The sequence below is a fragment of the Uloborus diversus genome, unplaced genomic scaffold (assembly GCF_026930045.1).
Source record: "Uloborus diversus isolate 005 unplaced genomic scaffold, Udiv.v.3.1 scaffold_15, whole genome shotgun sequence".
Lineage (NCBI taxonomy): Eukaryota > Metazoa > Arthropoda > Arachnida > Araneae > Uloboridae > Uloborus > Uloborus diversus.
The window spans coordinates 2,017,877-2,043,770 of NW_026558209.1; the positions used below are offsets into that span (position 1 = coordinate 2,017,877).

The 25,894-nt window shown below is 32.6% G+C and overlaps 1 protein-coding gene across 1 annotated transcript in view; it reads right to left on the reverse strand.

Annotated features, from left to right (window-relative positions):
- LOC129233029 (F-box only protein 11-like) overlaps positions 1-25,894 on the reverse strand; it is a 95,708-nt gene that overhangs the window by 13,673 nt on the left and 56,141 nt on the right. Inside the window, exons 12-17 of the mRNA XM_054867113.1 lie at positions 19,912-19,997; positions 17,343-17,437; positions 13,423-13,545; positions 10,801-10,886; positions 9,110-9,330; positions 6,632-6,850 (exon numbers count right to left, since the gene is read on the reverse strand). Coding sequence (XP_054723088.1) covers positions 6,632-6,850; positions 9,110-9,330; positions 10,801-10,886; positions 13,423-13,545; positions 17,343-17,437; positions 19,912-19,997 — 830 coding nt within the window. The remainder of the gene's footprint in view (positions 1-6,631; positions 6,851-9,109; positions 9,331-10,800; positions 10,887-13,422; positions 13,546-17,342; positions 17,438-19,911; positions 19,998-25,894) is intronic.

The window sequence follows — 25,894 nt, forward strand, 5'->3', positions numbered from 1 at the left end:
GGCATATATTAGTGATGTGCCGGATCGGTAAAAAAGTAGATCCGCGGATCCGGATCCGGATCATTAGTGTCAAGATCCGCGGATACGGATACGGATCTCAAAATGTTTTTGCCCAATTCAACTATCCAAATGTAAATTTTATTACGGAAGGTATTCCCGTCAGAATAATGGCAGTTTCTTCAAAAAATGTCATCTACGACGAAAATGTAGTCATGACTATAATTTACTCTTTAAAGAAATTGCCGTAAAAATTGAGGGAGAGCTGGAAGGAATGGGTCAGCGATGCTTGAATGCTTAAACAGAATGTGAAAAATTATTTCTATCTTGCTTGGTAGTGTAGGATACAGGAGCAAGAATGTAAAGCTGCTACTAGATAGGCTAGAAATAATTTTTCGCATTTTATTTCAGCATAAATGCAGCGCTGACCCATTCCACCCAGATGACTCCGACCGACGAAATAACGGAGCCGGGAACACTTTTATAAACAGCAAATAGAGTATTTAGTTTCACTTTTTTTGAAGGATGCCGGGAAAAACCAAAATGAAGAAAAACAGAAACCCCACATCAATAACAAAAACTAATATTAAACTAAAAATTAAAAAAAAAAAAAATAATAATAACGCATATGGCGGTTGGCTTCTGAAATGATACCTTATAATTTAAATAGGGAATAAAACCTAATTTAAACGAAATTTAAGAGTCTTTTATTCTAATATTTAAAATTTTTTAGAATAGAAAAGATCCGTTTAAGATCCGTCAAAAAAGTAACGGATACGGATACAGATCTTTATTTTTCCTCGGATATCCGCGGATACGGATATCCGGAAATCACTAGCATATATCCACGTGTGGTCGAGTGGAAAATAAAACTCAACATTCATTGGGGGGTGAGAAAAATGGAAACGAAGGTCGATTTTTGAGTGAAATTTTTTTCGCAAACACAATACTTCCCTTTAATGTCGAGTGTTTTTTTTTTCGACCCGACCACACATGGATAGGTGCCTAAGAAATTATAGACGCCCGAAGCATACATTTCGACGATTCCCGAGTTAATTACAACGAGTTTTCTCGTGATGTCCGTCACATAACTCAAGAACAGTGCGTACTAGAAAGTTGAAATTTGATATTTAGACTCCTGTTGGGTTCTAGTTGCGCACCTCCCCCTTTTGGTTGCATTCAGATGTTCCTAAGGGGGTCTTTTAACACCTTTTTGGTGGGAAATCATTTTTAATATCGATGCAAACTCAAGTGGTGTTATATTTTGGCGGACGCTTGGCGATATATCGCCAGGCTTTTGGTCGCCAACTTGGCGACAAATTTTGCGGATTTTTTTTTTTTAAATCTGGTTTCAATTTGGCCACTGTCGGTGATATTTAGAGAGTTAACTATTGAATCACATTAAAATCACCAATAATGGGGGAAATGACATTAAATTGGTGTAAAAGGTAGTCATGTGCTCGTTTTTTTTAAATTCATAGCAACAAAGACAGTGGTGTCCAACCTTTTTCGCCTGGCATCTCACATTAAGATGAATATTGAAGACCAGACCCATACAAAAGTCAAATGCACTTATTTTTCCTAGATAGCATGGAAAAATGTGAAAAAGGAGAGAATATTTCCGAACCAAGAACCGTTGTCACCATTAATTGGATGCCTCAGTTGTCAAATCGATTAACTAAACTTTCAAAAAGAATCCTCATTTCTGCTTTAACAGTCAGGGGTGATTGTGAGCTCATCAAAAAATACCTGAAAGTTTCAAAGCGAGACCGGGGGGGGGGGGGTTAGTCTTTGGCCCCTATTACATAAGTGCACCTTTGCCATAGTATTAAATAGTTCTGAGTCAAAATAGTGTGTGTACACTTGATTCACTTTTTAACGGATCACAAAGTTACGAGTTGGTGTTATACAAAATTATCTTGACATTTGTCCATCTTAAGGGATAGGTGTCCATCTTAAGGCTCTTGCAGGTATATTTGATGAGTATTATATAATTTTTAAAAAATTGCGGAGGTAGGGAGATAAAAGCACAACAAAAAAAACATAATTCCGGTACTTTCGGTCATAAAAATACCGGAAATATGTCCGAAAATACCGGAAATTCGGTAAAATACCGAAACACAATCACCCCTGAACAGTGCTTTATTTCAGTGTTGCCAGATTGGGGGAATTTTCCCCATTTCGGGGAAATGGGTTTTGAGGGGAATTCTTTGGGGAAATTTTTTTTTCTTGGGGAAAACCTGGGGAAAAAAACCTCGGGAGAAAAAAAATTAACCAAATTTGCGTCTTGAAATCTGGTAGTTACATTGTTTGTATCAAACAGCGTTGGTTTAGCTTTGCTCAACTTTATGGAGTTAGCATTTCGTATTAAGTGGAATAGTATGCTACGGAATTTGCGTCAATAGTTTTGCGTGAGTTATTAGTTGATAAGTGAAACAGGCAAAAATAAGTGTGATGAAGAAGGTTCTTGGATAAATATATTCAAAAATCATAGTTTAAATGCACATACAGAGGCAGAGTAGTAAATGCAAGTAGAAAAAAAAACATTTGGTTATTTCTTATCTCTCAGTCAGGCGCTGGTATTTATGACTAGTGACACCCACATGGCTTTGCCCGTAGTAGAAAATCAAAAGGTGTTTCGGTTCCCCTGTATGTTTACAAATAATGCACGATGAACTTCTCGCCGATTGGCTTGCCCACGTTATAGTTCCACATTATGATAACTTGGTCATTTAGTCGTCCATCTTATGATAATTTTGCTGGGAAAAATGTTCTTAAAATTGGAAGAGAAAGAGAACAAAACCGAATTTGTGAAAAATCACTTAGAAGTGCACACCCCCATGCTTCAAACTGATTCTTTGCCAAATTTCATGAAAATCGGTCGAACGGTCTTGGTGCTATGAACGTCACAGAGATAATGACAGAGAGAGAGAGAGATCCGGAGAGAGAGACTTTCAGCTTTATTATTAGTAAAGATAAAAAAAGATAAAAATAAAGACAAAAAAAAAAAAAGCAGAAATGGGAAGGAAAAAAAGTTGGGGAATTTTATAAGAAAATTTGGCTATTTGGGGAGAAAATAAATTTTCAAGAGACAAAAATATCAGAGGAAGTCGATTCATTTTATGAAAATATTAGTGGAAAAATAATTTTTGAATTTGGGGAATTTCGACAGAAAACATCGCTTTTTGGGGGAAAGTTGGAAGGGAATTGGGGAAATCTGGATTTCACCATCTGGCAACACAGCTTTATTTATGCTTAGCATGTTAATTTATACAGTTGGCTCTCTGTTTAACGACTTTCAAGGAACCACAAAAAATCGTCCTAAAGTAGAAAGCGTCCTTAAATAGAATGCTTTTAACACTACAGTGGGCCATCTGGGACTGTGAAAAGCCGTCGTTAAATAGAGAAAGTCGTTAAATAGAGTGTCGTTAAACAGAGAGCCAACTGTATTAAAGTTTTCGGTACATTTCTGACCCTTCGGTGGATAACACCGTCTTCTTCATAGCTATTCTCGACATTTTGTTTTAAGGAGTTAAAATCGATTTGGCAAGTGAGGCATCCAATCAATAGAGGATCGATCGTTTTGGAACGTTACAGAAAATGGTTTTCGATTCATTACGTTAAACATAGCAGGCCACATCGAATAGCTTCAGACTTTACATGGCCGTAGGTTGGACACTACTGCACTGAGACACACATCTACGATACACTATTATACGCCACCGAAATGAAGGCATAAATAAACAAAAAAATAACGAAACGAGAGAATCCATACAGAAATTTCAGAGGCAATAAAAAGTTAATAGGAAATATCGATTGCTGAGATATAAGCAATTGGTAGCAGTAAGAAAAATATACAAATGACTGCAAATAAAAAATCAAATAACGAAGAGAGCTTAAAATTTAGTTTATACCCCAATCTCTACCAAAAAACTAATAATTAAAATCAAGCATAAAAATACAAATAAATTATCAAAATAAAATATAAATTAAGTAGGCATGGTAGCATATATGTCAAAATAATGCAAAGGAAAAACCAATTAATGAATGAAATTGCTTTAAGTGTTGTACATTTCCCAGTTTCTACCAAAAAAGTAGCTACAAAAATTAAATTATTAAAATCAAAAAGAAAAAAAAAATCAATATATAATGAAAATGAAATATAAAATAAGTAGATGTAGCGTAGCACACGTTAAAATAACTTCAAACATTAAAAATAATTGAAATATTTTCAAGATGCAAAAGGATTGAAATCGGCTGCAATTTTCGGCAAGGCACGTGCTTTGTTGAACACGCAATGTGGAAAAGTTTCCAAAAATAAATTTTTATTAAACAAGCTATTAATTGGAAAAAAAATATTAAAAGTAAAATTCTTAAGCAAGCCAATTGCTTCGGTACACTGAATTTGACACCAATAAACTCGGACTTTGCCATGTTTTCAAAGAAAAAGTATGGTGACGTTATTGCCTATAAATGTTGTTTTGCTGCAAGTTGGCGTAGCTACAGATCTATTTTGGAGTAGCTGTTAAATTCCTATCCCTGGGGAGGAAAATTGGTTTCAGTTCATATTTTTTAAACTATATGGAGTTCTACTCCATATTGGTGCCATCTATTGTGAAGAAAGTAAAATGTTTTGAAAGATTGATAATGAAAAAAAGTGCTGAAAAACGGGAATCTACCGATTCAAACAGCACAGTTGGCAAGTTATAACAATTTTTTCGGTTTCCACAACATTTAATTTCAACATATTTGCCAGCTTTTGAAGAAAAAAGTCCGGAGATTCCACTAGAGGTACATAGTTGATTCACCAGCGACATATCTTCACAACAGAATTATTAAATTGCACTCTTAAATAACATGAATTCTAAATTTAAAGTGAAATGGGGATTTTTCACAGATGTAAGCTAATTGCTAGCAGCAAGAAAAATTAACTGCAAAGGAAAAACTAAATAATAAGGAGTGGGTTTGCTTAAAGTTTCGTACATTCCCCAATCACCAAAAAAGTAGCTACAAAAGTTTAATTACTAAAACCCTAAAAAAAAAATCAATATGTGATGAAAATAAAATATAAAATAAGTAGGTATAGGGTAGCTCATGTTAAAATAACTTCAAACTTCCAAAATAATTGAAATATTTCCGAGATGCAAAAAGATTGAAATCTGCTGCCATTTTCGGCAAAGTATGTGCTTTGTTGAACATGCAACGTGGAAAGCTTCCAAAAAAAAACTTTTACTTAATGAGTTATTGATTGGAAAAATTATTTTCGCTTGACGTTGGTGGAGGACTAGAAAAGGGCGCCATCTATTGAGAAGAAAGTGAAACTTTTTGATGATTGACTGAAAAGAACTGCAAAAATGGTGCAAAAAGGAAAATCGGGAGATGGGGGCAAAAAATGGGAGTCTCCCGTCAAAAACTGTAGAGTTAGCAAGTACGACAAGGCAATTAATCTGACATTATTTCCCTGATATCAGTAAACTAGAAAAGAGCGCCATCTATTGAGAAGAGAGTGAAACTTTTTGATGATTGACTGAAAAAACTGCAAAAACGTGAGAAAATCGTAAAAAAACGGGAAATCGGGAGCTGGAAGCGGGAGTCTATCGCCAAAACTTGTAAAGTTGGCAAGTATGACAAGGTAATAAATTTGGCATTATTTCCCTGATATTGGTAGACTAGAAAAGAGCGCCATCTATTGAGAAGAAAGTGAAACTTTTTGATGATTGACTGAAAAAACTGCAAAAATGGGAGAAAATCGTAAAAAAGGAGAAATCGGAAGCTGGAGCTGGGAGTCTATCGCCAAAACTTGTAAAGTTGGCAAGTATGACAAGGTAATAAATTTGACATTATTTCCGTGACATTGGTAGACTAGAAAGGAGCGCCATCTGTTGGGAAGAAAGTGAAACTTTTTGATGATTGACTGAAAAAACTGCAAAAACGGGAAATCGGGAGCTGGAAGCGGGAGTCTATCGTCAAAACTTGTAAAGTTGGCAAGTATGACAAGGTAATAAATTTGACATTTCCGTGATATTGGTAGACTAGAAAAGAGCGCCATCTATTGGGAAGAAAGTGAAACTTTTTGATGATCGACTGAAGAAACTGCAAAAACGGGAAATCGGGAGCTGGAAGCGGGAGTCTATCATCAAAACTTGTAAAGTTGGCAAGTATGACAAGGTAATAAATTTGACATTATTTCCCTGACACTGGTAGACTAGAAAAGAGCGCCATCTATTGAGAAGAACGTGAAACTTTTTGATGATTGACTGAAAAAACTGCAAAAACGGGAGAAAATCGTAAAAAACGGGAAATCGGGAGCTGGAAGCGGGAGTCTATCGTCAAAACTTGTAGAGTTGGCAAGTATGACAAGGTAATAAATTTGACATTATTTCCGTGATATTGGTAGACTAGAAAAGAGCGCCATCTATTGAGAAGAGAGGGAAACTTTTTGATGATTGACTGAAAAAACTGCAAAAACGGGAAATCGGGAGTCTTTCGTCAAAACTTGTAAAGTTGGCAAGTACGACAAGGTAACAAATTTGACATTATTTCCGTGACATCGGTAGACTAGAAAAGAGCGCCATCTATTGAGAAGAGAGTGAAACTTTTTGATGATTGACTGCAGAAACGGGGAAGAGCGTACCTTTGAGTATGGGGTTGACCCCCGAGGCGAGGCAGAGCCCCCCGAAGCGGTTGTTGAAGATCTGGTTGTACTCCAGGGTGGCGCTGGCGTTGTTGGTGATCTCCACCCCTGCCGCCAGCCCGTCGAAGATGCGGTTGCGCCGCAGCACCGGGTGGCTCTGGGTGCTGATCAGGACGCCGGCCTGGGCGTTGCGGAAGATGTCGTTCTCCTCCAGGACACCTGCAGGACAAGGACAGTTTGCCAGGGTTTAAAGACATCATTTTTTTTTTCAAATCATCGGTTTAAACCAATTGATCTGAATCAAGTGATTTTTTAAACATTAATTAAAATCAGTTGATTTTACTTGTATAAATTCATTTGGCCTCTTTAGAATGTATTGCTCTACATTTAACTATACTGCATTATACTATCTTAACTTCAACAAGCAAAATATCCCTCTTTCTGTGCGTGTAACAGATTTTCACTCTATTGCTTTTACTCCGAAATCACAGTTTAAAACCAAATAGTTTTTTGAATCGATTTGAACCATATTTTTTTTTAATCATTGATTCGGACCAAGTTTTTTTTTTTTTTTAAATCATTGATTTGAACCAAGTTTTTTTTAAATTTTTTTATAACAAAATCATTGATTGAAATCAGTTGATTTTATTTTTATAAATTCATTTTGCCTTTTTAGAATGTGTTGCTCTAAATTTAACTACACTGCATTACACAATCTTAACTTCAACTGGCAAAACTAGAGATTTATCTTTCTGTGTGTCTAACAGGTTTTCACGCTCTTGCAATATTGCTGTTACTCCAAAATTACAGTTCAATTCTGTTCAGAGCCAAATAAAACTTTGCAGTTTTTATGGCACACCATGACTGATAGAGTTCAGAAAAGTAATTACTCAGCATATTATTTTACATTAAAAACGTACATGATAATGGAAACCTTATCTTTAAGCAAAGCATAGAACAAAATCGCATCTTATCTAAGCATTATAATGTATTGATAAATCTTAAAACATTACTGAATAGTTATAGAGAACTTATCTTAATTTAAAAAGTAAGTTGAATGGATTCATCTATTGTATGAAATATATTATGTTTATACAGTGAACTCCCGATTATCCACAGAATAGGGTGGCATGGTAACTGCAGATAATCCGAATAATAGTTAAGCACATATATTTACAATTTTGCTAAAAACATTGCTACATTCCATCTACTATCATTGAATGCAAGAAATATACATATGTAAAAGCTAAAAATGTACAATAAATCAATAACAATCAATACAATAACAATCAAGTTTAAAAAGCATTTAGTTACTGAAAAAAAAAAAATCGCAGATAATCGGGAGTTTACTGTAAATGTAAAGTAATTAATATCCACAAATTTTTGAACATAAAAAAAATCTGAATTAAATAAAGAAAAACCCTTTAAATTTTAAAAAATCCGACTTTTTTGATTTAATTTTCTTTTAAATCCGATTTAAACCAAAAAAATCCAATTTTTTTTTAAATTTAAAAAATAAGCCAAATTAAATTTTAAAAAAAAATTGACTTTTTTGATTAAAAAAATAATTTAAAAAAATCCGAGTCAAATCTAAAAAATCTAAATTAAATAAATAAAAAAAAAACCCAGACTTCTTTCATTAAAAAAAATATATATAAAAATCAGACTTTTCTGATTTTTTTAATAAAAAAATCTGATTTAAATTTAAAAAAATCTGATTTAAATAAAAAAAATCCAATTTTTTTTTCAATTCAAAATTTAAAAAAAAATAATCAGACTTTTTTGATTAAAATTTTTTTTAAAAAATCTGATTCAAATTAAAACAATCCGAATTAAATAAAAAAAATCCAACTTTTTCAATTTTTTTTAATAAAAAAAATGTTTTAAATAAAAAAAAAATCCAAATTTTTTTTATTTAAAAAAAAATTAAAAAATCCGAATTTTTGATTTAAAAAAATAATTTAAAAAATCTGATTTAAGTGAATAAAATCTGATTTAAATTTAAAAAAAAAAGACTTTTTTGATTTTTTTTTAAATTATATAAAAAATCAGACTTTTTGATTTTTTTAAATTAAAAAATCAGACTTTTTGATTTTTTTAAATTAAAAAATCTGACTTTTTTGATTAAAAAAAATAATAAAAAAATCCGATTTAAATCAAAAAAATTTGACTTTTCTAATTTTTTTTTAAAAATCATATAAAAAATCCGACTTTTTTGATTTTTTCAAAAAAAAAAAATTAAAAAATCGGATTTTTTGATTAAAAATAAAATCAAAAACAGTTTAAATAAAAAAAATCTGACTTTTTTGATTAAAAAAAATAATTTAAAAAAATCCGATTTAAATAAAAAATCGACTTTTCTGATTTTTTAAAAAAATCATATAAAAAATCCGACTTTTCCGATTTAAAATAGAAAATCTGGCTTAAATAAAAAAAATCCGACATTTCCGATCTCAAAAAAGAAAAAGAGCGTCTCACCTTTCCCTCCGTTGAATATGCAGACCCCTCCGTCCCTCCCGTCGTAGATCTTGTTCCTGCGCAGGGTGGGGTTGGAGTCTGTCTTGATCCACACCCCGGCCATGGCGTTGTCGAAGATCTCGTTCTGCTCCAGGATGCCCAGCCCCCCGTTGTACACCAGCACGCCCCCGTTCTGGCCCCCCCAGATCTTGTTGCGGCAGATGATGGGGTTGCTGCCCGTCCTGGGGGGAGAGAAACAAACGATCCTTCAGCACAGTCACACTTGATATGGCGTATAGAGGCGTCCCTCGTAAGACACGGTTAAATTCCTTCCATGTGCAGAGTAAAAATGTGAATATGTATCGTGTTCATGGGTGCCACTCTAAAAATTGGCCAGGACTGAAAAGCGCGTGGCTCCATTTCGCCACCAAAATGTTAGCGCTTAGTTTGATGTTTCAGACATATATAATGCTAATTTTTGATGCTGTAACTATATAGTAAAACCAAATTGTAAGATTAAGTAAAACTTAAAACCTAAATAAAAAAAATAACATATCATTGTCCAAGATTTTTAGGAGGTAAAAGCTGAAAAAGAAACTAATAATAAAATACAATTAAAAAAACTTGCTATTTGCTACTGCAGAAAAAAAGCTTCAGATTGTATAGTTCATGTTACATAAATAGTTCATATTTCATACAAAAAAAAGTAATTAAAAAAAATTCTGGTATGAGATTCTTGGCTATAAGATGCATTGTGATAAAAACTTTAACGAAACTTTTCAGATTAAGATAAGAATGGTTGAAATCAACACATTGAGTATCTTAGTTATTTTTTGGAAAAAAAAAACAGCTTATCTTTTTAACTTTAGCAGATGGGCCGGTTTTTTGTCCTCGGAAGAATAAGACCTTTTTTGAGAGATTCAAAAGTAAAGATATGTTTCATCTATAAAAATCATTTTGAACATGGAAAAAAAACAACGATGGCCGAAACTTTTGAAAAGACAGAATTCCGTCCCTTGGACGGAAGTGTGGCAGCCATGATCGTGTTTCATCGAAACTGTGTTATACGAGACTTTTTTGAAAATAAAATTTTTACTTACTTTTAATAATAATTGTGCATGAGAAAAAATCAGGTTCAGATGTATTGCGTCATATCGAGACCGTGTTATACGAGACTTAGACATAATGTGAATCGAGGAATATCGAAACCAAGTTTCATCAAAACAAAGTAAAAACAAATTAGAGTTATCAACCATTAACAGAACGTATTAAACAAAAATGAATTTCCACCTTTTTTAAACATAACCAGGGTCCGTACTCAATTTTAGAATTAAAATGAAGGAGTTTTGGAGGAGTGAAATGAGATTTTGAAGGAGTAAATAATGTCACACTTTTTTTCCAACATGTTTGATCCCCTTTACCTTTGTCGCAAAGTGTCACACTTGATCTTTCTCCTCCTTTTGTCACGTTATATTTTTAAAAACATTGTTATAACTGCGTGATGTCACTTTTTGTCACCCTCTCTCTTCCCCTTGTCACAATTTCATGAACATGTCTCCCCTCTCGAGGCATGACATCACTTGTGGATGACTCATTTTACAATATCATAACTGCGATTTGCCAAACGATTGTTTTTTTACCACAACAACAGCTACAACTATCAGTACAACTCAGTACAGTAACAGATACAACTGTCGGTAACAAGCTCTCACCTGATTTGAACCCCCGAGTACAGATGATTGAAGATATCGTTGTCTTCTAGCCTGCCGTGGCCATTGTCGTAGAAGTACACTCCCACCTGGAATGAAAAAAAAACACACACACACGATTCAGTCAGCTTCATGCAAGATTACATGGAAAAATTGAGGAGTATATGCCTGTAGCAGAATATTCCTCATTGATCTGTGGCAAAACTTTTTGTCACCTAAAATTTATCTGCCGCAAATACGGTTGCTTTAATCCATATTACACATGTCATACCTGTGTGTGTGCATATATATATATATATATATATATATATATATATATATATATATATATATATATATATATACACACACAGTCGAACCTCCATATATTGAACTTCTACATATTGAAATTTTCTATATATCGAAATCCCAGCAAATTCTATGTTCATTACATAGGAAAATTGTTTCTATGTATTGAAAAAATCTCTATATATCGAAATTTTTTCAAGACATTCGAAGATTTTTTTTTTTCCACTTCAGACTTTGTCTCATGAAACATGATGGTTAGGGGAGAAAATTATGTTCGCTAAAGGTTGCCACGAAACTCATGAGGAATCTGGGGTTGAGGGGTGTGTAGATAGGTCGTTATTCTGCTCTGGGGTTCTTAAATTCCCACAAGTTTATTTCAAATCTTAGCCGTAACCACTAACACTGTAAAATCAGTTTCAAGTTATCCCTTTTGTCAATTGATTATCATTCCTAGTGTCTTCTTAGCTTCAGTAAATATCATTCAAGTTAAGTAGATTGATTTTTTAACTTTTCTCTCGATTACATCGTCAAAACAAAAATCCCCTAATGTTGCAGATAAAGTTGAATTATCGAAGAATAAAGGCGCAAAAATATGTCATTTCTGTTTTTTTTTTAATTATTAACTTTCATTTAATTCGATGCTCGTATAAATTAGAAATTGGGTTTCATAGATTAATACATTGGGTTCATTCATTAGCTTTAATTTTAATGTTTTAGGAGATTTTTAGTATAAAATAAGATCGTTTCTATACATCGAATTTTTTCCCGGCAATTTGCTACTTCGATATATGGAGGTCCGACTATATATATATATATATATATATATATATATATATATATATATAATAGTTGGTTTAATTGGATTTTTGGGACAAGAGCCTTAATATGCTATACTACAGCAAACTACATACTATATATATACACACACATATAATAATGAATAACGTATATAAATGAATACACATTAAAAGTATTTAAATAGAGGGAAGTCAGCTAAAATGTATTAATTTGTTTTTGTTATATACATGTATGGATAAACTAATTATCTGCACCTTTAGCACTATTATCTAGCCTGTTAACAAGTATTTGATCTAATAAAAAAAAATTTATGAATAAATATTTAAAAACAGTAATTTTAAAACAGTAATATTTAAAAACAGTAGAGTTGGCGAGTACGTTGCTATCTATTTTAATTTTTTTCATCAGTGTAGTCGGATTCGGTTCCTCTGGGAGTCATGCACATCGGGAAAATGCTCACCTGCTTCCCGCTGTAATAAATACAGCTGTAGCAAAGGGAAAAACTAAATAATAAGGAGTGAATTTGCTTAAAGTTTCGTATATTATCCAGTCTCCACCAGTAAAGTAGCTACAAAAATTTGTTTACTAAAATCCGAAAAAAAAAAGAAGCAAATCAATTTATAATGAAAATACAATATAATATAAATAGGTATAGGGTAGAACATGTTAAAATAACTTAAAACATTAACAATAATCGAAATAATTTCAAGATGCAAAAGGATTGAAATCTGCTGCCATTTTCGGCAAAGCACGCGCTTTGTTGAACATGCAATGTGGAAAGCTTCTAAAAAATTAATTTTTACCAAATGAGTTATTAATAGGAAAAATTCTTATTCCCTGACATTGGTAGACTAGAAAAAGGGGCCATCTATTGAGAAGAAAGTGAAACGTTTTGATGATTGACTGAAAAAACGGCAAAAACGGGAGCAAATAGTAAAAAGAGGGAAATCGGGAAATGGAAGCAAAAAATGGGAGTCTCCTGTAAAAAACAGTAGAGTTGGCAAGTATGTTGCTATCTATTTTAATTTTTTTCATCAATGTAGTTAGGTTTGGTTCCTCTCAGAGCCATGGGTATCGTAAAACTTACTAATATCCCCCCCACCCCCCCAAAAAAAAATTTTATGAAAATAAAATATAAAATAACTAGATATAGGGCAGCACGTGCAAAAACAAATTCAAACTTTCAAAATAAATGAAATATATTCAAGATGCAAAGGGATTGAAATCTGCCGCCATTTTCGGCAAAGCACGTGCTTTGTTGAACATGCAATGTGGAAAGCTTCCAAAAAATTAACTTTTACTAACGGAGTCATTAATTGGAAAAATTCTTTTTCAATGACGTTGGTAGACTAGAAAGGGGCGCCATCTATTGAGAAGAAAGTGAAACTTTTTGATGATTGACTGCAAAAACGGGCGAAAATGGTAAAAAACGGGAAATCGGGAGATGGACTCAAAACAGTAGAGTTGGCAAGTACGTTGCTATCTGTTTTAATTTTTTCCATCGGCGTAGTTGGAATTTTTATCGGGAAAAATGCTCACCTGCTTCCCGCTGTGTATCCGATTCCTCCTGAGCACTGGAATGCTTCCGGTGGTTATCCAGACACCTGCCAGGGTGTTGGCATACACCTCATTCTCCTCTATCAGGCCCTGGCCCTTCTCGTGCTGAAAATCGAAAATACCATTATTGTTCAGATGATGGATACGCTGAGCAATGCGGTTATGACATAAAGAGACCTAGTTACAGAGCTACCGATCCAAAACGGAAATCAAAATAAAGGACTTTTAAGCTCATTATTATTTCTCCGCTCTTACAGCATCACAATTAAGGAATTAATTGCAGGTTCATGGCACATCATAAGAGTTTCATATTCGATGTATCAGAGTCCACACCAAGCACCACACCAAATGCAATAAAAATGTGAATTCGACGGAACAAACTCTCTGATCTGGGAAAATCAAAATTCACCGAACATTCCCAAAGAAACAAAAAATACTATCCTCAAAATTATGTCATAAAATTGTTAAAATTTCTGTTAGAGAAAAAAACTCTTGCCAAACGAGTATATGCTGTACCTTTAAGAACGTAACTATGAATTATCAATTATTTGGTCATCAGCATGGACCTAGTGTAATTAATAGAGAAGAAAAATTCATGGAAATTTTGAAACAGCAGCAAAAAAAAAATTTTTTTTTTCTATTTTTTTCTCGAAAAATTGGAAAAGTTGAATTTTTATATTAAAATGTATTTAACAACTATAAAACTTAAAAACTTAACCAGTAGCTTTCATTGTTCAAAACGCCAGAAATTATTTAAATTAGTCAAATCACCAATCAATTATTGAGTTCGAGTATGATCTGATTTTTGAAAAGTGTTAATCACATGTCTTGACAAATTTTTTTTCTGTAAATTGTGTGATTTTACAGAAAGTTGCCATTTTTACACAAATTAAATAAAGATACGTTAAAAATTTTACTTAAATATTTTCACTGATTGATATTATTGATACCCTAATTCTGCTCTTTATACATTTGTGTTCCACACCAAATCAACGAGCCTCTGAAGTTGACCCATCATCGAGTTCAACAAAGTTTACGGGTTTGAGCCTACCCACCAGATGACTGAAGAAAATAGTTTTTTTTTTTAGATTTTTTAACAGTTAGTTATTTTTTGAGTGAGACCTCCCAAAGTACTGGGAAAATGACAAAAAGTAACATTTCGGTACATACAAAAATCCTTTTTCCTGAGTTGTTATGGGAGCTGGAGTGTTATACTAGGTGTCATTTTTTTAATTTTTGAATAGGTTTTCACATGATATGTCACTTGGCAAGGTTATATCATATTAATATTTCAATTTCATTAAAATTGTATTTTGATTTTGAATTTTTTAAAAATGTTAATATATATATATATATTAGGGTGTGTCTTATAATGCACTTTTTAAAAAAGTTTTGAATTTCTTATGGGGCACCCCTTTAATTGCTTCCTTTTGATGAAAAAATACACACATAAAAGTTTCATAGAATTTGATCATAATTTAGGGGGTGCTACCAGTGATTAAAATTACATTCATTGTGAAAAAAATGGTGTAAAAATCAACTTCCCAATATATCTTGTCACATTTTTAATCAACATGAAATTAGGTTGGTTGGATTTAACATAACGCAAGTACCTATTTCTAATATATACAAGAAAACAATAAGCATTTCACGGTTGTCATTTTATGTAATAATGTCAAAAAAACAACCGAAAGTTCGGTAATGCCAATTATATCACAGGTTTACGCTTTCGGTCTTTTACATTCAGCAATATTGTAATTTTTCTCTTTGTGACAATACAAACTTTTCACTGAATGCTACTTATTATCCAGACTAAATAAATAAATTTAAAAAAAAAAGAGAGAGAGAGATTTGACAAATTTTGCAGCAGTGGTAGCGCCTTCTAAATATTATTCAATTTTTATTTTTCAGACATGAGAATTTTTTTTTCATCCAAAGGAACAAAATGAGAGGGTGCCTCATGAAAAAATAACACCTTTAAAAATAAGACGCACCCTAATATATATATATATATTTAATCTGAAAAAACAACATGTGTATTAAATTTTTCCCATATTGCACTCGATAAGGAACAATTTAAAATCCACTCCTTTCACTATTATAAATGAGTCGAAAATTCCTTGAGACGGAGAAAAAACTTGTTTTCTTCGAGGAAAAAACCCAGAAATTTTGAGGGAACTCCCCACCCCCCTCCACCCCCCAAAGGGGTTTATTTTGCTCAGTAAAAAATTTTAATGTTTTAGCACAAAATAATGCATTTAGAAATTCACAATACAGTTGGCTCTCTGTTTAACGACACTCTATTTAACGACTATCTCTATTTAACGACGGCTTTTCAGGGTCCCAGATGGTTCACTATAGTGTAAAAAGCATTCTATTTAAGGACGCTTTCTATTTAAGGACGATTTTTTGTGGTCCCATGAAAGTCGTTAAACAGAGAGCCAACTGTATAGTCAACTTTGTTATTTACAAAAGTAATTTTAATTTAATATACAGTTGGCTTTCTGTTTAACGATGCTCTATTTAACGACGGCTTTTCACGGTCCCAGATGGTCCACTATAGTGTAAAAAGCATTCTATTTAAGGACGCTTTCTATTTAAGGACAATTTTTTGTGGTCCCATGAAAGTCGTTAAACAGAGAGCCAACTGTATAGTCAACTTTGTTATTTACAAAAGTAATTTTAATTTAATATACAGTTGGCTTTCTGTTTAACGATGCTCTATTTAACGACGGCTTTTCACGGTCCCAGATGGTCCACTATAGTGTAAAAAGCATTCTATTTAAGGACGCTTTCTATTTAAGGACAATTTTTTGGGGGTCCCATGAAAGTCGTTAAACAGAGAGCCAACTGTATAGTCAACTTTGTTATTTACAAAAGTAATTTTAATTGAATATACAGTTGGCTTTCTGTTTAACGATGCTCTATTTAACGACGGCTTTTCACGGTCCCAGATGGTCCACTATAGTGTAAAAAGCATTCTATTTAAGGACGCTTTCTATTTAAGGACAATTTTTTGTGGTCCCATGAAAGTCGTTAAACAGAGAGCCAACTGTATAGTCAACTTTGTTATTTACAAAAGTAATTTTAATTTAATATACAGTTGGCTTTCTGTTTAACGATGCTCTATTTAACGACGGCTTTTCACGGTCCCAGATGGTCCACTATAGTGTAAAAAGCATTCTATTTAAGGACGCTTTCTATTTAAGGACAATTTTTTGTGGTCCCATGAAAGTCGTTAAACAGAGCCAACTGTACTTATGTTTTAATACTTTTTACTCATAAAATAAAAGAAAAGCAAACTTCTATATAAAATCTTACAATTTCCAAAAAAAAAAAAAAACACATTTCAGTCAAAAAATTTATTGAACTATCTTCAAAAATCACATTTCATTTAAATACAACAGTTGTTTGATACTTTCGATTCATTTGGATAATTTCTGGTGTTTTGAACAAAGAAAGATACATGCTAATTTTTTATCAGGTTTAAAAATTGTACATATATTTGTGTTAAAAAGAAAGAACAATATGAATTGCAACATTTTCATATATTTAACATCATTCATGTTTTTAAGAATATAAAACAAGTAAACTACATTTAATTTGCAAAAAATCAATTTTTAATTTTTTCCAATTTTTCCAGAAAAACAGAAAAAAACTTTTCTTTCTGCCACCTCAAATTTTCCGGATTTCTGCATGTCTATGAATCACAATATATTTTATCAAAAAAAAAAAGGTTATAAAAATATTTTGCACTAAAACATGAAGAAAATGAAAAACCAACGTAAATAAAAGAGCACAAAATGAGTGTAGTGCACACATTTTCTTTCTTTTTTTTTTTTTGCGAGATGCTTTTTAGTATCATCGCCTCTGTAAAAAGTAACTAAAAGATCATCACTCACCACATAGATACCCCCATGCTGACCGTGATGGATCTTGTTGTACCTGACAATGGGATCGCTGTTGGTCCGGATCTGGATTCCCGCTAAGGCGTTGCCTGCGACGAGAGAGACATTTCCATAAATGCCCGGTCACTCGATGCAAAAATCAAAGTTATTGTTACACTTTAAGCTGATTTGACGGCTCAAATTTCTAATAAAATAATTTAAGTATCCAATATTTACAGCTATAGCCCCATATAACACGGTTCATTCCTCCCCTGCTATATTGAAAGCATGTAATATGAGACTTTTTTATTTACTTATTAAAATTATCATTTTACTTATTTTGGACAATATGTACCGTGTTGTATCAAAACTGTTTTATGAGAAACATTTTTATAATCGAGGCTGTGTAATGTGTTAGATCCAAGTCAAGTCAAAAAATGTAAAATTTATGATAGCTGAAATTTTGTTCGAATAAAACATACAAAACATGCTATTTATTTCCATGACAAAAAAAAAAAATCATTTGTTGAAATACAACAAAAACTATATAAAATTCATCTGAGCAACACCAATGTAAAAATAAATTATGTTTATGTTTAATCATGTCATTTTCTTACTATAATATATTACAACCTCGATTTAACGATTGACAAGGGACTGAAAAAAAGTTATCCTTAAATCAAGGTTATCGTCTAATCGAGAAGCATATACAGTTGGCTCTCTGTTTAACGACGCGCTATTTAACGACTTGCTCTATTTAACGACGGCTTTTCACGATCCCAGATGGTCCACTATAGTGTTAAAAGCATTCTATTTAAGGACGCTTTCTACTCGACGATTTTTTGTGGGCCCTTGAAAGTCGTTAAATAGAGAGCCAATTGTACATTTAATGCAGTGAAATCGGGACCAGTGAAAAGGACCGGTTATCAAATTGGGGAAATCATCAAATTGAAGTTATACCGTATGTATTAAAAACGAATTAGTTTCATCTTTTTGTATTTAGAGCACTGAAAAGAAAAATAAATGAAGCTTTCAAAAGTTAAAAGGAAATTGTGTTATACAAGCAAACCAAACTTTGGAGCCAGAGACAGGCATAATGTTTTGTACAGTAGAGAACCAATTATCCGGGAAGTTCGGGATCATCGCTGTCCCGGATATCAGAATTTTCCGGTTTTCTGGATCGCTAAAAAGCGCTATTGGCCGATTGTTAGTAAAACTTAAATTACTACAATAAATAGTTATGCATATTAAAATAAGAAGAAAACAGTTTAGAAAGGCTTATAAATATCGAAAGATTAAAAACTAATAGTGAGAGAATAATTTAAACACCAAAAAACTTAAGTTATTCATAATACCTGAGACCCTCACATTCTGTTAGGAAAAGAAAAAAAAAAAATCCACCACTTTTCTATGTTTTAAGATGAAGGAAAATAAAGGGAAAGACAAAAAATAAGTTTTTGAACCAAAATGTGCGATTTTTCTACTATAGTGTATAAAAGAATTCGCTTTCATGATCGCGTTTTTTTTTTTATTTAAATTTTTTGTAAAGGTTTTGTGTTTTCGATTACAGTAGTTATTGATAACTAATGCTTTTGCATATCGTTAATATTAACAGAAATTTGATTTATGAGTTCTTGCAGCGTTATTAGTCTTGCGTTTAATGGATTTCTAGATTTCACGATCAACTAACTATCCGGAAAATTCGCGAATCTGGTTTTTGGCGTTTTCCACACTTTTGCGACGTCACTTACGCCAAACGCCTTTAAATAGAGCCCATTCAATAAAATACTGCATTAGAATGTGGCAATAATCCTTTCCTTAGCTTTCAGCAAGAATAAAACACGAAAATTTCAGACTTACGAATGTACTTTTTAATTCAAGAAAATATTTCAGAAATTTTGCCCCGCATAAAGGGGAACCATTTGCAATTAGTGTTTGCAAATATTTTCTCGAGTTTTCCGTGGGTAATATGGTGTTTATTAGGAAATCGTTGATATTCTTTTTGGTATTTCAGAAAAAATGCTTAGTTTTTTAAAAATTGCCAAAATGGCGTATTTTTAAAAAATGGCGGGAAAATTGGGAAAAAGTTGCCGGTTTTCTGGTTTCCCGGTTTTTTGGTTTCCGGATAAAAGGTTCTGCACTGTATCAGAAACAACAATATCTTGTATCAGCTTCACGTGAACAAAATAAAAACCTTTTAAGAGTTAGTATTACATAATTTTTTCAATATTATACAATTGAATGAAAATCAGATCCCATTTTCAAAATCGTGTAGTATTTAATTCAATTTTTCTACCCTGTAACATTAAAACTATGTTGTACAAGTATCGCGTTATACGAGGGACAGCATGCCATAAGTGCCAGTAAGGGGTGCACTTTCAGGTGGATTATTGTAGTACAAAAAATACACAACAAACATGCAATTTGAAATTATTGTGAGTTAACAAAAGTTCCATAATTCTATCCTTCTCGAAATTAAAATAATAATGGAGTTCTGCGATCCTAAAGATGGAAAATTCGGAACTGCAATATCGGCGAAAAAAAAATGACATGCATGACAAATAAATGAGAAAAGGCTACTTACCGTAAATGTTATTGTGCTCTATGAGTCCCCTCCCTTCTCCGAAAATGTACACGCCTCCCTGGTGGCCATTGTAGATTTCGTTCCTCCTGAAAATCAAAGTCAGGTTCAGAAACCATATGATTGGTCGATGAGAGGTCCTTTAAAATGGTTTCAGGCGTCACAATGAAACTCAAAATTATGAACTTAGTAACGGTAATTTAATAACATTTAAGTGAAGTCCTAATTCTTAAAAAAATACAGAAAACACATTAATCTACTGCATTTTCTTTGAAGCAGTAAGAAAAAAAAATTAATTATGTGTAGTTACCTAGTTGTACCCTCCATGATATAATTATTTCAGTTTGAGCATAACATCATGGAAATCAAGTTTAAGTACAAAAAAATCTTTCAACTTCGTAAAACATTTTTTTTTTCTCAAAACAAATGAAAAAATACAACAAAGTACACATCTGTTTAAAGTTTGGTATTTCCACAAAAATTTGCAACTGTTACTAATTTAGTAATAAATAATATCAGGATGAAAAAATAAATAAATTATTAAAATAAAAATTAAAACAAATTATTTTGAAGCAGCGCAAGTGATCATAGCATGCAACTATTAAATTAATTCAAACATTTGCAGGATGCAAAAGGATTGAAATCTGTAACACAGTACAGAATTTTTAGCGAAGCTTATGTTCATTGTGCAGCACATGTTTGCAAAAAAATATGGTTTTACTTATGTGTATTAGAAACTATGAAAGTTCTTTTCGTGTACTAAAAATACTTTTTAAAAGTACTTGAAAATTATTTCGGTCTCTAAATCAAAAATGGAACGAAGAATACTAGTGATTTAATGGCTCGAGAAACATGTGTTAAATTCCTGAAGCAATGATTTCCAAAAGTTCTTTCTCGTACACGCTCAGCCAACTTCATTTTCAAAAAGTTTTTTTTTCTCTTTTGAAAACATTCAGCATGCAACTCCATGCATGTTTTTCTTTTTAAAATGATTAATATCATCTCATAATTTAAATAAAAATAATTTATACTGAGGGGGGGTTTAAAAGCTGATCGGCCTTATATTATTTTTATTTTTTAAAGTTTAAATTTAAATTCAAGTCACACGGTTAACCTCTTTTGTGCCAGGTACTAGCCTATGTGATCAAAAAAAAAAAAAAAAAAGTTGGTTACACCACTGATTACAAAAATTGACGTTGTTACTCTTAAATTTTTATGGTAGCAATAGATTGAACCGGTTTTGGAGGCAGATTTTGATTCGATAGAAAGGGCTTCATTCAAAAAATCGCTTAGCGGCCTGATGGAATGGACAAAGTATGAAATTATGGTAGAAAAAAATTCACTTTTGAAAATTCATGGATTGAGCTGTTTTTGATACTAAACATCTCAAATAATATATGAAAGCATAAATTTTTTTTCTTTCAAAACGACAATAAATGAATTTTTACTGTCATTTATCTCCATGGATGTTGCTGGTCTCGAAGTCATTTGTCTGGAGTCAAAACGCACAACCTGGCAGGGTTCGTACTAAATTTCAGAAATAAAATGAAGGAGTTTTGAAGGAGTGAAATGAGATTTTGAAGGAGTACTAATGGGCTGTCCTTAAATGTTGTCACACTTTTTTTTCAACATGTTCAATCCCCTTCACCTTTGTCGCAAAGTGTCACACTCGATCTTACTCCTCCTCTTGTCACATGTCATATTTTTAAAAACGTATTATTATAATAACTGCGTGATGTCACTTTTTGTCACCCTCTCTCTTCCCCTTGTCACAATTTCATGAATTCGTCTCCCCTCTCAAGGCATGACATCTTTGTGGATGACTCATTTTACAATATCATAACCGCGATTTGCTAAACAATTGTTTTTTTACCACAATCACTTAATATTGTACATCTGCTTACCGTAAAATCCCGAAAGTAACCCCCCCCTATTTTCAAAACAAAACTTGTTGATTTCAGAAGGGGGGGTTATAATCGAGATTTTTCAGAAAAATTAGTGAAAATAATTGCTTTTAGTAGTATTAATTTTAGAGTACAGAAAAGAAATAATAAGTAAATAAGAGTTACTATTAATGAAGAAAGAGAAATTAATTAATAAAAACTTGTCATAATTTTTTAGTAGTAATAAATTGCATGAGGGCGCACTTTTTTTTTCGAAAGAAAGGATTTTGCACCTTAAGTTGGCAAAACCCATATAATTTATCGCTTGAAAATTCATTATGTACTGAAAGTAATAAGGTTACATTAAAAGAATTAAAATCTTAATGTTCTTGTTTCAGAAAAGAAGCGAAAATCGCAATCACGGCCGTAAATTCGTCACGAAGATTGTAATTTCGAAAACTGAGCTTTACAAAAATCGCGAACGCAAACACAGACAAATCTCTTACTCGATTTAGTAAAGTTTACATTTATGATGATCCTAAACTCGTTCAATTACATTATTTCTCCTTTAAAAAAGGTTATTTTTAAGTTTCGCGCTACTTTTTAAGCAACACGTTTCCAAAATGGCGTCACGTTTTCAAAATGGCGCCGTGTTGAAGATCGTTCAGTTTCACAAATCAGAACAAAAATGCTCCTTCCAAATGGAATAAAAAGCAGTACAACCGTATAAAGTTCTTTTGTAATACTTATGAACAAAAAAAAAGGGTTCCCTTGCATCAAAAGGAGTCTAGACATTTTGGAAGGAATAAACTATGGAGACCATTTTTGTTTTCTTTAAATCATTGTGTTTTCTTTCTTTCTTTTTTTTTTTTAGAAAAGCAAAACTGCACATGGAGGGGGAAACTAAACCTTTGTAAATGCTTTCCAAGTAAAGCAGAAAATGTTATCCTTTTTTTGCAGGGAGTGGCAAATGAAGATGATCGGAAAAGTTTCAGGTGAAGGGGGGGGGGGGGGTATATTCAGGATTTTAAAGTGATTTCACTTTCCACAAAACAAGGGGGGGGGGGCTATAATCGATAGGGGGGTTACTTTCGGGATTTTACGGTATGTATTTTTAAATATTTAAATAATAATTAGACAAACTGACTTTTGCCGCTGAGAGTGGGGTGGAGGGAAAAGCAATAATCATTTAACTTGAAAAAATAGCCAAGCACAATTTAGCAAGTTTTGCTTCATTTATGAAGTGTCGTAGTCATGTAATAATATTTTCACCTTCAACTTTTATAATTTCTATGATCAATTTGTAAATCACATCTTTGTGAGGAAAAAAAATATACGGAATGACTACATTAAAATCGCCTTTGTGGCGAAGATTAGTTGTCGATCGAAATATTTCAAGTTTCTGTTATAGAGGAAGATTATGTAGTCTTGAACTAAGAAAGAAGGAGTTTTGAAGGAGTTCAAACCAAAATGAAGGAGTTTGAAGGGCCCTTCAAAAAACATTTCCTAAATGAAGGAGTATTGGAGGAGTTTTGAAGGAGCGTACGAACCCTGCCTGGCTAAACATGGTCCTTTAAATTTTCAAGTCTCGATACTTGATTCAATCGTCCATTCTCTGGTGTTCTCGAGAAGCTCGAGCAACATACGAACAGTACGGAACATCTAAACCAGAACACTTGGGACCGCGACCTTTCCGGTTTTTGCATTCGGACTTAAAAGTCCTTAACAATTTTTTTCGATTTCACTAATTATTAATTTTTTATCAATCAAAATGAAAGTATCTCCATCACTCTAAAACAAAGGTCAGAGATAATCTGTTGCGGCGTGTAGAACGCGGATGTCACGTTTCATTATTACGCAATGTGACAATCAATATGATAAATAATCATATTGTAGAAAAAAAATAATTTTATATTTTTGTCCAATAAACTTAATATTGCATACATATAAGAAGAAAAAAAGAATGATCCTTAACCGAAAGTGGATGTTAAAAGATTGCCGCATAATAACAGCAAAATGCTTATTTAGGCATAGCATGTGGAATCAAAAAAAAAAAAGTTTAAAAAAAAAAGAACTGAAAGGTTAAGTGCTTTCAACAAGTAATTATCGAATGTTAACAATTTTGAACTTTTAAAACAGAAAAAAAAAGGAATTTTTTTTTTTTTTTTAAATCTTTATTTTTAAAAAAAAAAAATTTAAGGAAAAAAGTTCTGGATTTCAGGATACGATTAGTTTCATCTTGTTCTCGATGAACTGGCCCCTCTTATTATCAAGCTAGTAGGCTCCTCCTGTCATGGATTTTCTCCACAGTTAATGTGTTACATAAAAGTGCAACCAGCCTAAACGTGACACGGATATTTTCAAAACTTTCGATACACGGTTTGATCATCAATTCTCTGGCACTCTTGAAAATTTCGGTCGACATGCATACAAACAGTCGGATTTTAATACACTAGAAAAAAATATGATTTATGTGTCAAACGAAAAAAAAATCACTTTGCTCTTTTGACTGCTACCTATTGGAAACTATTCCATTATTACACTATTTCATGTGGTTACACAGGGTTAGTTTCCGCCAAGGTGCAAAACGGACAAATGTGTCGTCGACGAATCTCTGTATATGTTCAAAGTCATGCAAAAATGCAACCTGGCATAGCATGATCCCAGTAATTTTTCATTCTCTGTTCTTCAAGCAATATATCTATAGACTAATAATAAGAGTAGACCGAGTTTTCCCAGACTTGCTGATGAAGAAAATTGGTTCATAGATGTATCATGTGACTGGTGGGAGGCTTGGCGAAAACTTTGGCGGCAAGGTTGCTAGATGACAGGATTATCTCTAGTTTGGCACTCGACCTGTATTTTAAGACAACGTGTTTCTATAATAATTTTTTTCCCAGGTGCAGAGGTTGAACTGTTTTTCTTTTAGTGATGCATTATTTTGACATTAGTAATTAGTTTTTTTTCACAGTTTTCAGTCACTTTTATTTTGTTTGGAACTGGCGTGAACGTAATAGCGTAAACGTTTTGCGTTAACGCAAAAAAATCGGTGTCTTAAATTGAAATTGTAGGTAAAAATCTTACCGTCTGCCGATTCTTTTTGGGCGCTTGCGTCTTTAATGGCTTAGAGAGTGATTGAAATTTACTAAAGAAAACGCACATCACTATCTAAACGAAAAACTCACTATATTAACAAAATATTTACAACTTAGAATAACAAATTTACGAATCGGCCTCCATAAAAGATCATTCTTCCGTGTTCCATCAATTCTATTTATTTTATTTCTCGTTGATTGTCTGCTACGATCAATGCCCGTTGTTGCTAGGATATCCTCCAGTCACATGGTTTGGTTTATGAGCAGCAAAAGGGTTGCCATAGCTCGGTCTACACTTATTATTAGTCTATGGGCATTCCCTACGGACATTTTAGGGTTGCTGTTTCTTATTTTTGTGTTGCAAATTTAGGTTTTTTCAGCCTTTAGGTTTTTGCTGTTGCCAAAATTTAGTATTTTCTTGTATTTTGTACAATGAGTGAGAAAAAAAGTCGCCAAATTTCCGATTTGGGGGGGTATATCAAAGTAGTTCCTAAATTCTTTCTCTGTACTATACTTCTTTCAATTTTTTATTTAAATTTTACTGGTTTTTTACAATAAATAACTAAATGCCTAGATATCAAGATATTAACGACAATTTTCAAGTGCAACGGCAATTTTATATTCAATGTTAGACACGACATTAAGTGTACACCACTTTGTCCATTCATATACTTTTATTTCTTAATATTTCTTATAACATTTCTTAAAACTTTGCTTAAAACATTTCAAATCAAAACTTGGCTGTTCTAACAAAACATATCCACTGTTGCCATACAAAAATGTGCAAATTCTTAAAGGACGGGAAAATAAAGCAAAGGCTTGCAACATTCAAGAAATGATGTGCTCATTTTCTTCAATATTTTTAGTGCGAGCTAAGCTTGCAGAAATAATCTTTAGATTTGAAAAATATTTTCGATACTTTAAATTTCAAAGCTTCGACACATAGACTAATAATAAGAGCAGACCGAGCTTTCCCAGACTTGCTGATGAAAAAATTGGTTCATAGAT